The following is a 14,659-nucleotide window of genomic DNA, read 5'->3' on the forward strand; positions in this document are numbered from 1 at the left end:
TAATTTACTCCTCTTCATTATCTGTCTAAATCTTCAATGTCATTTGCCCCCCTTCTTATATTCACCATCCCATAACATGGGTGATATGATCATAAGCCACCTTAAGCCCCACCCCTTTGTCATTCAAAATTTAAAGGGGTGGGGCTATGTAACCCCTCCCTTTGCTTTCAGTACACATAGGGTGTCTATGACTGTAACCCTCATATGTCATATTCACAAGTGACTTTTACTTTAATGTCACCTTGTGCCACCTCTTCCACTCTTCCAAATCTTTTTTAGGGAAAACCATGGCAACAAAAACTGCCAGGCTGAAAAATTTTCTTTAGGGAGCTGACAAAGAAGACGAATTTGGACTGAAGTGACACAGCAGGATTCAGCATATACAAAGAGCCTGTTTGGGAAAAGCTTTATCTTCTAACAATTGTACTAAAATTGTGGGGTGGGGGGAGGAGACCATCCGTGACTCATAACTATTTTAAATAAAATTAAAGTCTTATGCAGCTGTCATATTATTTAGGACTGCTTAGCGCATATTAACCCTTAATAATGTAGCGGACTTTAATCTTAGAGCATACTACACCAATCAGTAGTGCAGCATGTCTTCATGAAGAATAACATAGTAACTATCCATTAGGTGACTTGTGATATTGATTTTATAACAGTTCTCATCTCTGCAGCCTTTAAATTGTAAGCATCTCAGAGCTGGCGACCTAACTGCCGTGTCTCTCCCTAGCTGCAGTGACGCTCCCTAGCTGCCGTGACGCTCCCTAGCTGCCGTGACGCTCTCTAGCTGCCGTGACCCTCCCTAGCTGCCGTGACCCTCCCTAGCTGCCGTGACCCTCCCTAGCTGCCGTGACCCTCCCTAGCTGCCGTGACCCTCCCTAGCTGATGCGACTCTCCCTAGCTGATGCGACTCTCCCTAGCTGATGCGACTCTCCCTAGCTGATGCGACTCTCCCTAGCTGATGCGACTCTCCCTAGCTGATGCGACTCTCCCTAGCTGATGCGACTCTCCCTAGCTGATGCGACTCTCCCTAGCTTCTGTAGAATCTCCCAAGCTGCTGTGACTCTAACTGTTGTGACTCTCGCTAGCTGCCGTGACCCTCCCTAGCTGCCGTGACCCTCCCTAGCTGCCGTGACCCTCCCTAGCTGCCGTGACCCTCCCTAGCTGCCGTGACCCTCCCTAGCTGCCGTGACCCTCCCTAGCTGCCGTGACTCTCTCTAGCTGATGAGATTCTCCCTAACTGCTGTGACTCTCCCTAACTGCTGTGACTCTCCCTAACTGCTGTGACTCTCCCTAACTGCTGTGACTCTCCCTAACTGCTGTGACTCTCCCTAACTGCTGTGACTCTCCCTAACTGCTGTGACTCTCCCTAGCTGCTGTGACTCTCCCTAGCTGCTGTGACTCTCCCTAGCTGCTGTGACTCTCCCTAGCTGCTATGACTCTCCCTAGCTGCTGTGACTCTCCCTAGCTGCTGTACCTCTCTCTAACTGCTGTCTCTCCCTAGCTGCCGTGACGCTCCCTAGCTGCCGTGACCCTCCCTAGCTGCCGTGACCCTCCCTAGCTGCCGTGACCCTCCCTAGCTGCCGTGAGCCTCCCTAGCTGCCGTGACCCTCTCTAGCTGCCGTGACCCTCCCTAGCTGATGCGACTCTCCCTAGCTGATGCGACTCTCCCTAGCTGATGCGACTCTCCCTAGCTGATGCGACTCTCCCTAGCTGATGCGACTTTCCCTAGCTGATGCGACTCTCCCTAGCTGATGCGACTCTCCCTAGCTGATGCGATTCTCCCTAGCTGCTGTGAATCTCCCTAGCTTCTGTAGAATCTCCCAAGCTGCTGTGACTCTAACTGTTGTGACCCTCCCTAGCTGCCGTGACCCTCCCTAGCTGCCGTGACCCTCTCTAGCTGCCGTGACTCTCTCTAGCTGATGAGATTCTCCCTAACTGCTGTGACTCTCCCTAACTGCTGTGACTCTCCCTAACTGCTGTGACTCTCCCTAACTGCTGTGACTCTCCCTAACTGCTGTGACTCTCCCTAACTGCTGTGACTCTCCCTAACTGTTGTGACTCTCCCTAGCTGCTGTGACTCTCCCTAGCTGCTGTGACTCTCCCTAGCTGCTGTGACTCTCCCTAGCTGCTGTGACTCTCCCTAGCTGCTGTGACTCTCGCTAGCTGCTGTACCTCTCTCTAACTGCTGTCTCTCCCTAGCTGCAGTGACGCTCCCTAGCTGCCGTGACGCTCCCTAGCTGCCGTGACCCTCCCTAGCTGCCGTGACCCTCCCTAGCTGCCGTGACCCTCTCTAGCTGCCGTGACCCTCCCTAGCTGATGCGACTCTCCCTAGCTGATGCGACTCTCCCTAGCTGATGCGACTCTCCCTAGCTGATGCGACTCTCCCTAGCTGATGCGACTCTCCCTAGCTGATGCGATTCTCCCTAGCTGCTGTGAATCTCCCTAGCTTCTGTAGAATCTCCCAAGCTGCTGTGACTCTAACTGTTGTGACTCTCGCTAGCTGCTGTGACTCTCCCTAGCTGCCGTGACCCTCCCTAGCTGCCGTGACCCTCCCTAGCTGCCGTGACCCTCCCTAGCTGCCGTGACCCTCCCTAGCTGCCGTGACCCTCTCTAGCTGCCGTGACTCTCTCTAGCTGATGAGATTCTCCCTAACTGCTGTGACTCTCCCTAACTGCTGTGACTCTCCCTAACTGCTGTGACTCTCCCTAGCTGCTGTGACTCTCGCTAGCTGCTGTACCTCTCTCTAACTGCTGTCTCTCCCTAGCTGCCGTGACCCTCCCTAGCTGCCGTGACCCTCCCTAGCTGCCGTGACCCTCCCTAGCTGCCGTGACCCTCCCTAGCTGCCGTGACCCTCCCTAGCTGCCGTGACTCTCCCTAGCTGCCGTGACTCTCCCTAACTGTTATGACTCATCCTAACTATTGTGACTCTCCCTAGCTGCTGTGACTCTCCCTAGCTGCTGTGACTCTCTCTAACTGCTGTGTCTCTCCCTAGCTGCCGTGCCTCTCCCTAGCTGCTGTGCCTCTCTGTAACTGCTGTCTCTCCCTAGCTGCCGTGCCCCTCCCTGGCTGCTGTGACCCTCCCTAGCTGCTGTGACCCTCCCTAACTGCTGTGACTCTCCCTAACTGTCTCTCCCTTGCTACAGTGACTCACTGCATCTCCCCTTATCATGGACCTCTAAGTAATCTGACACCTCAGTGACATTCTGTTCATCTTCCTAGCAAGACTGAATTCAGAAGAGACTTCAGAGTGAAAAGAAGGTTAGAGGAAGAAGGGAGGATGATGAAATATATTAGACAGATTCTTGTAGTCGCTTATATTGATTTTGGAAACGTTTAGTGACTATTTAAAGATATTGCCTTAAAAAGAAACTCAGGACATTTCCTGTGTATTAGGAGACTACACTAGTAAAATGATGTGCAGTAGACAGTATCTTAACAGAAACCATGGGGGAGGTCCTTGTGTTATTTTAAAGTACCCATATGGATGCACTTTACAGCAATTTTATTTAATTGTAAAGGGAGCATCTGCTGGCAGCATGTTGTTGCACTGAGATTTCCAACTGGTATTCATGCCTATATATGCTCATTTGCAAATTAATAAACAATTAAGAATTTTCTGCTTTCAGGTCACATTCTGTTCCGCAAGAAATAAATTGCTATGCTGCTGCACGCTTCTCGTACTCAAAAAGCGTAACTGTAAAGTTATAATGTTTTTGCCAAATTATTATATGTAATTTCCACTTTCAAAACAAACAGAACAATGCCTTTTTTGTGCTGCTCGCAATTTTCTTTCCAAAGTTATGACATTTTCTGTTCTGCAAGTGTTGGACAAAAAATCTTTCTCACCAGACTTGAAGTGGGTGGAGACTGACGTCTGCCTGTCTATGCACTGAAGTTGAGTCCAATTCAATCTGCCCACAGATCCCATGATGTCATGTGTTCTCTCTCAAAGTAATTAGCATTAAATCCATTTAGTTTCCCACAAGTAAATCCACTGAACACTGCACAGTTCACATACAGGATGTATATGGGGACCAGCCAGGCAGCTTCCATCACATGGAGGAGCAGGGAACATGTAATAAATGGTAGAAATCATAAGTAAACCAGTTACATGAAATCTAAAGCCTGTGCGAGTGAGCACTAAGGGTTAACCCCTTCCCGACGCGCGCCGTACTAGTACGGCACGCGCCGGATCCCGGTGCATGGAGAGGGCTCACGGACCGTTCCCTCTCCATAGCCGGTAAGTCTTTGCTGCATATTGCAGGTGTTTTCATGTCGATCGCCGCCGGCAGTGCTGTCGGCAGCTTCAAAAAGATGGCGGCACATGGGCGGCGCCGCGTATCGTCGATACCTGGTTACGTCACGGGGAGAGGCGATCCGTTGCCATGACAGCTTCGGGTCTCACGAAGGCCCGAAGCTGTCTCGTTTTAACCCATTCATTACAATGTGCTAATTGCACATTGTAATGAATGAGGAGGAAAATCCCCATATACTGTAGTATGGCAGTATATGATAGGATCAATCAGACAACCTAGGGTTAAAGTCTGAAAAATAGTAAAAGTGAAAATAAAAAAAAGTTTTTTAAAAAAAATTATAATAAAAATACCTAAAAACTCAAATCACCCCCCTTTCCCTAGAACTGATATAAATATTAACCCCTTAACGACTTGGCCTTTTTTAGTTTTTTCACTTCCATTTTTCACTCCCCACCTTCAAAAATCTATAACTTTTTTATTTTTCCACATAAAGAGCTCTGTTATGGCTTATTTTCTGCATAACAAATTGCACTTCGTAGTGATGGTATTTAATGTTCCATGGTGCGTACTGGGAAGCGGGAAAAAAATTCCAAATGCAGTGAAAATGGTGAAAAAAAAAAAAGCAACGTTTACTTGTGGGCTTGGATTTTAGAGCTTTCACTGTGCGCCCCAAATGACATGTCTATTTTATTCTTTGGGTTGCTACGATTATGTGGATACCAAATTTGTATAGGTTTTATAATGTTTTCATACATTTAAAAAAAATTAAAACCTCCTGTACAAAAATTGTTTTTTTTATTTTGTCATCTTCTGGCGGCAATAACTTTTTCATACTTTGGTGTATGGAGCTGTGGGTGGTGTAATTTTTTGCGACTTTTGATGGCGTTTTCATTGATATCATTTTTAGGACTGTGCGACCCTTTGATCACTTTTTATTAATTTTTTTATATTTTCCAAAATGGCAAAAAAATTTCATTTTTGACTTTGGACGCTATTTTCCGTTACGGGGTTAAACGTTATTATATTTTGATAGATCGGACATTTTCGGACGCGGCGATACCTAATGTGTTTATGATTTTTACTGTTTACTAATATTAATATCAGTTCTAGGGAAAGGGGGGTGATTTGAATTTTTAGGTTTTTTTATTATATTTTTTTTTTTTTAAACTTTTTTTTACTTTTACTATTTTTTAGACTCCCTAGGGGACTTTAACCCTAGGTTGTCTGATCGATCCTACCATATACTGCAATATGGCAGTATATGGGGATTTTACTCCTCATTCATTACAATGTGCTGATAGCACATTGTAATGAATGTGTTAAAACAAGACATCTTTGGGCCTCTGTGAGACCCGAAGCTGTCATGGCAACGGATCACCGCTCCCCGTGACGTCAGCATTGCCGGCGGCGATCACAGTGAAAGCACCCGCGATCGGTGCTAGCACCGATCGCGGGTGTTACCGGTAAGCCTTTGCTGCAATATGCAGCAAAGACATACCGGCTATGGAGAGGGCTCGGCCCGCGAGCCCTCTCCATGCACCCGGACCCGGCGCGCGCCGTACTAGTACGGCGCGCGTCGGGAAGGGGTTAATAAACAGTAAAAATCATAAACACATTAGGTATTGCCGCATCTGAAAATGCCCGATCTATCAAAATATAACAACGGATTTTCACTGCGTTTAACCCCGTAATGGAAAATAGCCATTTTGAAAAATATAAAAAAATTTATATAAAGTGATCAAAAGGCCGTACAGTCCTAAAAATTATAGCAATGAAAACGCCATCTAAAGTCACAAAAAATTATACCACTCACAGCTCAGTACACCAAAGTATGAAAAAGTTATTGGCGCCAGAAGATAGCAAAATCCCCCAAAAAAATTTGTACAGGAGGTTTTAAACGTCGCAAATATTTCACCATTTTCACTGCATTTGGAATTTTTGTTCCCACTTCCCAGTACACAGCAGGGAATATTAAATACTGTCACTATGAAGTGCAATTTTTTACGCAGAAAATAAGCCATAACAGAACTCTTTATGTGGAAAAATAAAAAGTTACAGATTTTTGAAGGTGGTGAGTGAAAAATGGAAGTGAAAAAAACTAAAAAGGGCCAGGTCGTTAAGGGGTTAAGAGCTAATCTGCACAGAGCTAATAGTGCCGATGACAAAGTCGGGGAGGGGAGCAGCATGAGGTGCAGATAGAGACAGAGAAAGGTCTGCAGACTCAGACTGGAAGGAAACAGGGGAGATCTACACTATTCTGTGTAGGAAACATCTGTATCCACAGTCTTGAACACATCCAGCCCTGCTACATACATAGAAAGTACTATCACATGACCTCCTCCCCTGTGAGCAGGGAGTAGCAGCCCCTCCCCTCCCAGGAGTCCATAGAGTTGGTAGAGTTTGCTTATAATACGCACTCCAGGGCTGGTCGGCAGATGGCTCATGCAAAGATAATAACAAAGATAATAGGTAACGCTGTTCTACTACCCAAGAGCTATTGATTTGTGGGGAAAAAACCTTTACAGTTACTATTTAAATGTGACTGTGTCCCTTTAAAATCTGATCTACTTTGCTACTACTGTAATACACTGAAGGGTTTCCTCTTGTGTAGCTTCTATCTTTCAATGGATCAATTCCTCTTCCAATGACGGGGGGATGTTGACTGTAGAGACGGAAGAAATCTTGATCTTTTCTCTGTTGCGCGTGGAAAAGATTGCAGGCAGCTGCAGAAGTTTTCTGTAAAGCTGCTTAAAATTCATGAAATATAAGACCCCATGTCCCCTCCCTGGGCAAGGCCTTATAATAGTCAATTCAGAAACTCTTGCCTTATATCTGTGCCCTATGTAACTAAATTATACAGATGCTTCTAAGGGCCACTACATGGATATAAAGGTGATCGATCACCCAGCTTTCCAAGACACTGAAATGCAAAACATGTAGATCTTATATGAAGAAATTCTCTCCTTCTGTTCTATTATTGGGAAAAAATAAGGATCTCAGGATAAATCCTTGACTGATAGATGAGGATCCTGCACACGGACCCTCCATCAACTCAGATTTCATAATGGGGAGATCTGAAAGCCTCCACCTTCATGTTGTCGTTTCCACTTGTGGTTCTGGAAACCTGAGACCGAGATGCAGTCACAGATTCTGGAAATCATCTTTACTTATCCTGACACCCCCATTCCCCACCAGATATGTGATTAAAGCCTAGACCACTAGGAATAATATAAAAATAGTCCATAATGACAAAGATGACCTAGAAGAATAAACAATAATGAATAATCACCCTAGACCACCAGGGATAATCATAACAGTTTATCCACAAGGATAAAAGATAAAAGTCAGTCATCTCTATAGACTGGGCGGCACGGTGGCTGAGTGAGTAGCACTTCTGCCTTGCAGCACTGCGGTCCTGGGTTCGAATCCCACCCAGGTCAACATCTGCAAAGAGTTTGTATGTTCTCTCCGTGTTTGCGTGGGTTTCCTCCGGGTACCCCGGTTTCCTCCAACACTCCAAAACATACTGTTAGGTTGATTAGATTGAGCCCCTTGGGGATAGCAGGCATAACAGACAAAAGTCCATAACCACCAGGGATAAAATATAATAGTCCATAAGCATTCTAGACCACCAGGGATAACAAATTACAGTCCATAACCATCCTAGACCATTCAACGCCAGGGATAAGAAATAATAAACAACAAAGACAACGAGGAATAAGAGACAACAGTTCATGACCATCCTAGACCACAGGGGTAATAGATAATAGGTCATAACCACCTAATAATAACACAATAACAGATAAAAGTCCATAACCACCAGGGATAATACAAAATGGGGAAATTCATTATGGACAGAAAACTGGCGGAGAAACCATATCAATCTCCTTCTTCCCACTAATTTGGGAATTTCTCCGATCCACATGCCACTATGGGCGTGTTGGGGCAGAGACAGGGTGGGAAGAGGGGCGGGAGAAGGCGTGAATGCCTAGCCCGTCATATTTACTATGGTCTCCGCCAGAAAACCGGTGGAGACTACAGCAACAAACTCTGCCAGATTTTAACTAGCGGAGTTTGCGCCCATATTTACTAAAAGGCTGGACCCTCTTAGTGTTCATAAGCACCCAAGTTATAAAACACTTGTCTTAATGAATCTCCCCCAATAGGTCATAATCACCCAAGACGGTCAATGATAACAGAAAATAGTCAATAACCATCCTAGACCACCAGAGATAATAGATTACAACTCATACACATCCTAGACCACCAGTAAAAATAGATAATGCCCAATAACCATCAAGGGATAATTGATTATAGCCCCATAAGCATCTCGGACCAACAGGATAATCGATTAACACATAACCACTCTAGACCACCAGGGATAAAATACATCACTATTAATTTCTTCATAACCCTAGACCACCAGGAATGCAGTTTATTACCAAGAAACCACTGTAATCCAATGGCAAAATTATAACGATTATATAGGTTTTCCCAAAAAGTGCAACTCATTCCCCATTCACTGGAGAAGTGGTCATGAAAGGAACAACTGCTCAGACGTCCCCCATCACTAGAGTTGGGGTCCATGATTTTAGTGTCAAGAGGAGCCTATGCACAGTCCTCTATTCTAAGTCTATAGGACTGAAGGGGATAAAGGAGGACATCACTAGGCAAAATAGACTTTAAAGGAGTTTTTAGAGATTTGGGAGATACGTTACAATTGCTTTGAACATTAACACAAATGTAGCATAATAAACTGAGCGTGGGTGAGAGGAATTGTTATTACAGACATTAAAAATCTGCTGAAATTTATTCTGTCGTGTTTATAATCACACGAGCATGAATACACTACAGGAGGTAAAGGAGCTGTAACATCATGTATTGTCAGTAGTGATGTAATGATGGGTCAGTGTTATCTATATAGAGGTCATTGTACAGGGAGGGGGAGGAGATAAGCTGTGACATCATCTATTGTCAGTAGTGATGTAATGATGGGTCAGTGTTATCTATATAGAGGTCATTGTACAGGGAGGAGGAGGAGATAAGCTGTGACATCATTTATTGTCAGTAGTGATGTAATGATGGGTCAGTGTTATCTATATAGAGGACATTGTACAGGGAGAGGGAGGAGATACGCTGTGACATCATCTATTATCAGTAGTGATGTAATGATGGGTCAGTGTTATCTATATAGAGGACATTGTACAGGTAGGAGGAGGAGATAAGCTGTGACATCATCTATTGTCAGTAGTGATGTAATGATGGGTCAGTGTTATCTATATAGAGATCATTGTACAGGGAGGGGAGGAGATAAGCTGTGACATCACCTATTGTCAGTAGTGATGTAATGATGGGTCAGTGTTATCTATATAGAGGTCATTGTACAGGGAGGGGGGAGGAGATAAGCTGTGACATCATCTATTGTCAGTAGTGATGTAATGATGGGTCAGTGTTATCTATATAGAGGTCATTGTACAGGTAGGGGGAGATAAGCTGTGACATAATCTATTGTCAGTAGTGATGTAATGATGGGTCAGTGTTATCTATATAGAGGTCATTGTACAGGGAGGGGAGGAGATAAGCTGTGACATCATCTATTGTCAGTAGTGATGTAATGATGGGTCAGTGTTATCTATATAGAGGTCATTGTACAGGTAGGGGGAGATAAGCTGTGACATAATCTATTGTCAGTAGTGATGTAATGATGGGTCAGTGTTATCTATATAGAGGACATTGTACAGGAAAGGGGGAGGAGATAAGCTGTGACATCATCTATTGTCAGTAGTGATGTAATGATGGGTCAGTGTTATCTATATAGAGGTCATTGTACAGGGAGGGGGAGGAGATAAGCTGTGACATCATCTATTGTCAGTAATGATGTAATGATGGGTCAGTGTTATCTATATAGAAGTCATTGTACAGGGAGGGGGGAGGAGATAAGCTGTGACATCATCTATTGTCAGTAGTAATGTAATGATGGGTCAGTGTTATCTATATAGAGGTCATTGTACAGGGAGGGGGGAGGAGATAAGCTGTGACATCATCTATTGTCAGTAGTGATGTAATGATGGGTCAGTGTTATCTATATAGAAGTCATTGTACAGGGAGGGGGGAGGAGATAAGCTGTGACATCATCTATTGTCAGAAGTAATGTAATGATGGGTCAGTGTTATCTATATAGAGGTCATTGTACAGGGAGGGGGGAGGAGATAAGCTGTGACATCATCTATTGTCAGTAGTGATGTAATGATGGGTCAGTGTTATCTATATAGAAGCCATTGTACAGGGAGGGGATAAGCTGTGACATCATCTAATGTCAGTAGTGATGTAATGATGGGTCAGTGTTATCCATATAGAGGTCATTGTACAGGGAGGGGGAGGAGATAAGCTGTGACATCATCTATTGTCAGTAGTGATGTAATGATGGGTCAGTGTTATCTATACAGAGGTCATTGTACAGGGAGGAGGAGGAGATAAGCTGTGACATCATATATTGTCAGTAGTGATGTAATGATGGCTTTGTGATCCTGGCTGTGATGTAAATGAGGTAGCTTCTGCAAAGAAAACCCCTAGAGAATTATTAAATGTCTATTATTAAGACTAGTGGCCAGAGTGAAAATTGCAGGATACAGTATTCATGTAGATAGTGACGTGTAAAAATAGATTGCTAATAAATACACTTAACCTAAAAACTTGGTTAAAATAAAATTAGGTAATTTTCAATGAAATTTAGGGTTTGTTTAATATCATAATAGGAGGTAAGATCTTCAACTCAAACTCAAAACTTACTCGCAATCTTATCAGAGGCTTTTCCGGCATACGAGAATTTCCCAGGCGCTCCCTCTCCGCCAGGTCCAGCATGGCCTCTACCTGCAAGAATCAAAATAGTCCAAGATTATCTCAAAAATGTTAGTAAAAGTGACTAATTGTGACCAATCTATCGTGTGGGGAAAACCCCAAAGTTGACGGTGAACATTTTGTAAGTTTTTGATCCGCAGCTTCGTGGCTCACTGTGAATTCATTGTAATTCCTGTCGGGCTCCCTGGCAGAGCATCAGACAGTCCCAGCCTCTGCTATAACGCCACTTTCAACTTTAGAATCCGAAAAAAACTTTATATGTTTTTTTCAAAGTTTGAAGGTTCTTTTGAAAACGTATAAACACAAACATTCCGAGCACACAAATAAATATATGCATCAAAACCCAGAGAGCCGCAGGCACACAAAGCCGGAGGTGACACCGGAGCGAGCAGCTACCTTCTCTATGCAGAAGTTTTCTATGTCCTGAGTCACTTTGGGATGGTCGGGGTTGAAGAGATCTGGAAAATCAGCCAGGACGACGTCTTCGATGAAGAACTGACGCACCGTCTGGAGGGGAAGCTTCTGCATGTTCATCTTCTTCTGTTTGATCCGTAACAAACCCACATGTCTGTAAAGAGAAGGACGTTCATAAAAGAGGATCCAAATATACCAATAAACTATAAGCATTGAGAAGCTGGAAGTTACAACACTAAAACCTGCGGTTTAAAGAGAACCTGTCAGCAGTATTGACCATAGAGACCTGTAGTGTTAGAAGTATTGGTGCTGGGGAGATGTGTAGGTTAGTAGCAGGACTGTGAAAAATACACTAATATTTCAAGAGTGTAGCTGGATTCGGAGCACTGTGGTGAACTGGTGTGTTGTGTTCAGAGTTAGTACTGTAGCAGCGTAAAAGGGAACCTGTCAGCAGAAATTGACCTAAAAAATCACTACCAATATGTTGCCAGGCAGCTGAACACCTTCCAGATCCTGTTTCTTTCATGACCCAAGGTGGTGGCATCATTAAGAAAATATGAAGTGAGATGTAAACTAGTTGTATTAAGTCAAGGAGGCAGAGATTTTAACACTAAAGTCAAGCTCTCTCTTTCTCAGAAAGCCCAGTCATTGTAATTGATGGTTCTGCATCCTGAGACATCACTAACCATATGTCCTGAAGTACAATGCATGATGTCAATCACAGAGGAAGAGGCATTCAGAGCTCCCCACCTTGACTTCAGTGTTAAACTCTCCTCCTCCTCGACTTTCTAGAACTAATTTACGCCTCAAAATTGATTTTATAGATGATGCCACCACATTGGGCCATGAAACAAAAACTAGAAGGTGTCACATTGCTTGACAAATATACTGGTAGTAGTTTATTAGGCCAATTGCTGATGACAGGTTTCCTTTAAGTTTGAATACTACAACATTTATTCAGATGTGCCAATGTGCCAGAATGCTCCAAGTCCATCTACAATCCTGGAATTCTTTTCACAGTACTGCTGCTACCAACAATAGACACACAAAAGGATGATCAAACAGATCTCCAAGGACACTGCCTAACACTGTCTATTGCTTTGTATGGTCTATACCATATTATATGCTAGAGGACACTTACTTTAAAAATGTCCATGTCAGGTTATTATTATTAACAATTTTATGTTATTTTTAGTATTTTTATGTTTATTTTCCTACACATAGTGAAAACATAAAAGTTGACACTTGTATTTTTGTAACTTAAATGTCAGTTTTGCTGTATAGACTGGGAAAGGAAAAAAAAGAGAAACAGCAAAAAAGTTGACAAGTTTTTGTAACTTTCATGTCAGCTTTGCCGTATAGACTGAGACAGCAAGAAAAGAGACAACTCGTTATTTTTAGAGTGCAGTGAATATTACTGCTGCAAAAACATAGTAAGGGTACAAACACACAGCCATATGCCTGTCCGGCCGCAGCCAGGAGGTGAGCCCTCGCCCCTCCATAGAAAAGAAACGGCGCACGGCCCGCACACACGGGGAAAGATAGAGCATGTGTACCGCCGCCGGGCCGCCATTGCCGTCCATGGGGACGTATATGCGCCCCCCATATACATCCCCACAGACGGCCGTCTAAATGTACCCTAACACTATATACATAGGGGCAGATTTATCATAGGTCTCTTAAAGCATAACTGTTCTAGTTGCAACCAATCAGAGCTCAGCTTTCACTTTCCCACAGCGGTTTATAAAATGAAATCTGAGCTCTGATTGGTTTCCATGGGTAACTAGAACAGTTTTACCTCAGATACTTGATGATAAATCTCCCCCATGGTGTACATGTATACTGATAATATCTCAGTATGTAGCCGCCAAGTACTTCACTATTTTGAATTGACAATTTATTGCAGCTGCCATAAAGCAAATCCACCGCAGAAAAAGGACCAATGCAGTACGGTTCTGGGCTGAGGGACCCACAGTGTCCATCTATATAAAATATATACAGTGATATATATCACTGCAGGTGGTAGCGAGAAGTGATGATCACATTACTTATGCTATAATAATTCAATATGGCGGCTTTTCAATGTTCATTGGTAAATATTTACCTCACGGAAGAAACCCTCCCCCAGCCCAATCCTTTCTTTGTATAACTCCAAGTCCTTTGTAGCACATCATGGTAGTGTTGTGTCTTCACATTTAGGTTTTGCTATTTTAGAAGGAAAGGTAGTGTGCGGTGTGTGGGCGGTCATTAAGTGTGAATTATACATTCGTATCTATCATCTATGCACAGGAAAATCACAGGGAGCCCAACTGTAGGCCCAAATCTACCTGCAAGCTCAGCTGGATGAGTCACGATCTCTAAGAGTAAAAGTTTAAGCAACAAGAATCGGGAAAAAGAAGTATAAAAAAAATAAATATATAGAATTGAAGGAAAAAGTTAAGCAAAATGTGAATTTTAGTCAGAGAACCATAAAAGAAATATACCATTAGCTTATACTTAATGCCAGACAAACCAGGATGACCATCTAGTATCCATGGTGGTTGCTTGACTTCCCTAATTAACAGAAAGCTAACAAAACTTCCTCTCAATTTCAGTATTCTTATTAATATGAAATATACTTTATTAAAGGAAGCGGCTTCGCTATCCGTTTTTTCTGCTCCTTTCTTCTCCTGCAGTGAGCAGTGCTTCTGAAAGCCTTCTCATATCAGCAGATAAAGAGAGGTGGCTAAAAACATACCTTACAGACCTAGAGCATAAACAGTTTGACAACTCAGTTCTGTAAGGAGTGAAGTCATTAGTAACTTTAAAAGCTTCTCCTTATCCATCAGATGTCAATATGAATTCAGAATGAATGTAGATCTCTACACACTGCTATACACTGAAACAGATAGAAAGGGTTGAACAAATCAAAATAATAATTTTCTTTATAAAGTAGAGTAAAGATTAGCTACGTTTAAAGTATGTTGAATTTCAACTTGCCTGTTACTTTTCCACAAGAGTTATCTAACAACCGCTTTTTCCCCTCCCCAGGATGACTGGATCAAACACCAGAAAAATACATTACAATACTTGTGCTGGGTATCTAAAGCAATAGCACAACCACAAGTGTTTAGGGGTAATTACAG

At 43.3% G+C, this 14,659-nt stretch overlaps 1 protein-coding gene across 1 annotated transcript in view; it reads right to left on the reverse strand.

Moving 5' to 3' along the window:
* Positions 1-14,659, reverse strand: part of MRE11 (MRE11 homolog, double strand break repair nuclease) — a 125,723-nt gene that overhangs the window by 73,719 nt on the left and 37,345 nt on the right. The window contains exons 9-10 of the mRNA XM_072134135.1: positions 11,517-11,688; positions 11,052-11,132 (exon numbers count right to left, since the gene is read on the reverse strand). Of these exons, the coding sequence (XP_071990236.1) occupies positions 11,052-11,132; positions 11,517-11,688 (253 nt within the window). The remainder of the gene's footprint in view (positions 1-11,051; positions 11,133-11,516; positions 11,689-14,659) is intronic.

Source organism: Engystomops pustulosus, chromosome 2, assembly GCF_040894005.1.
Source record: "Engystomops pustulosus chromosome 2, aEngPut4.maternal, whole genome shotgun sequence".
NCBI lineage: Eukaryota > Metazoa > Chordata > Amphibia > Anura > Leptodactylidae > Engystomops > Engystomops pustulosus.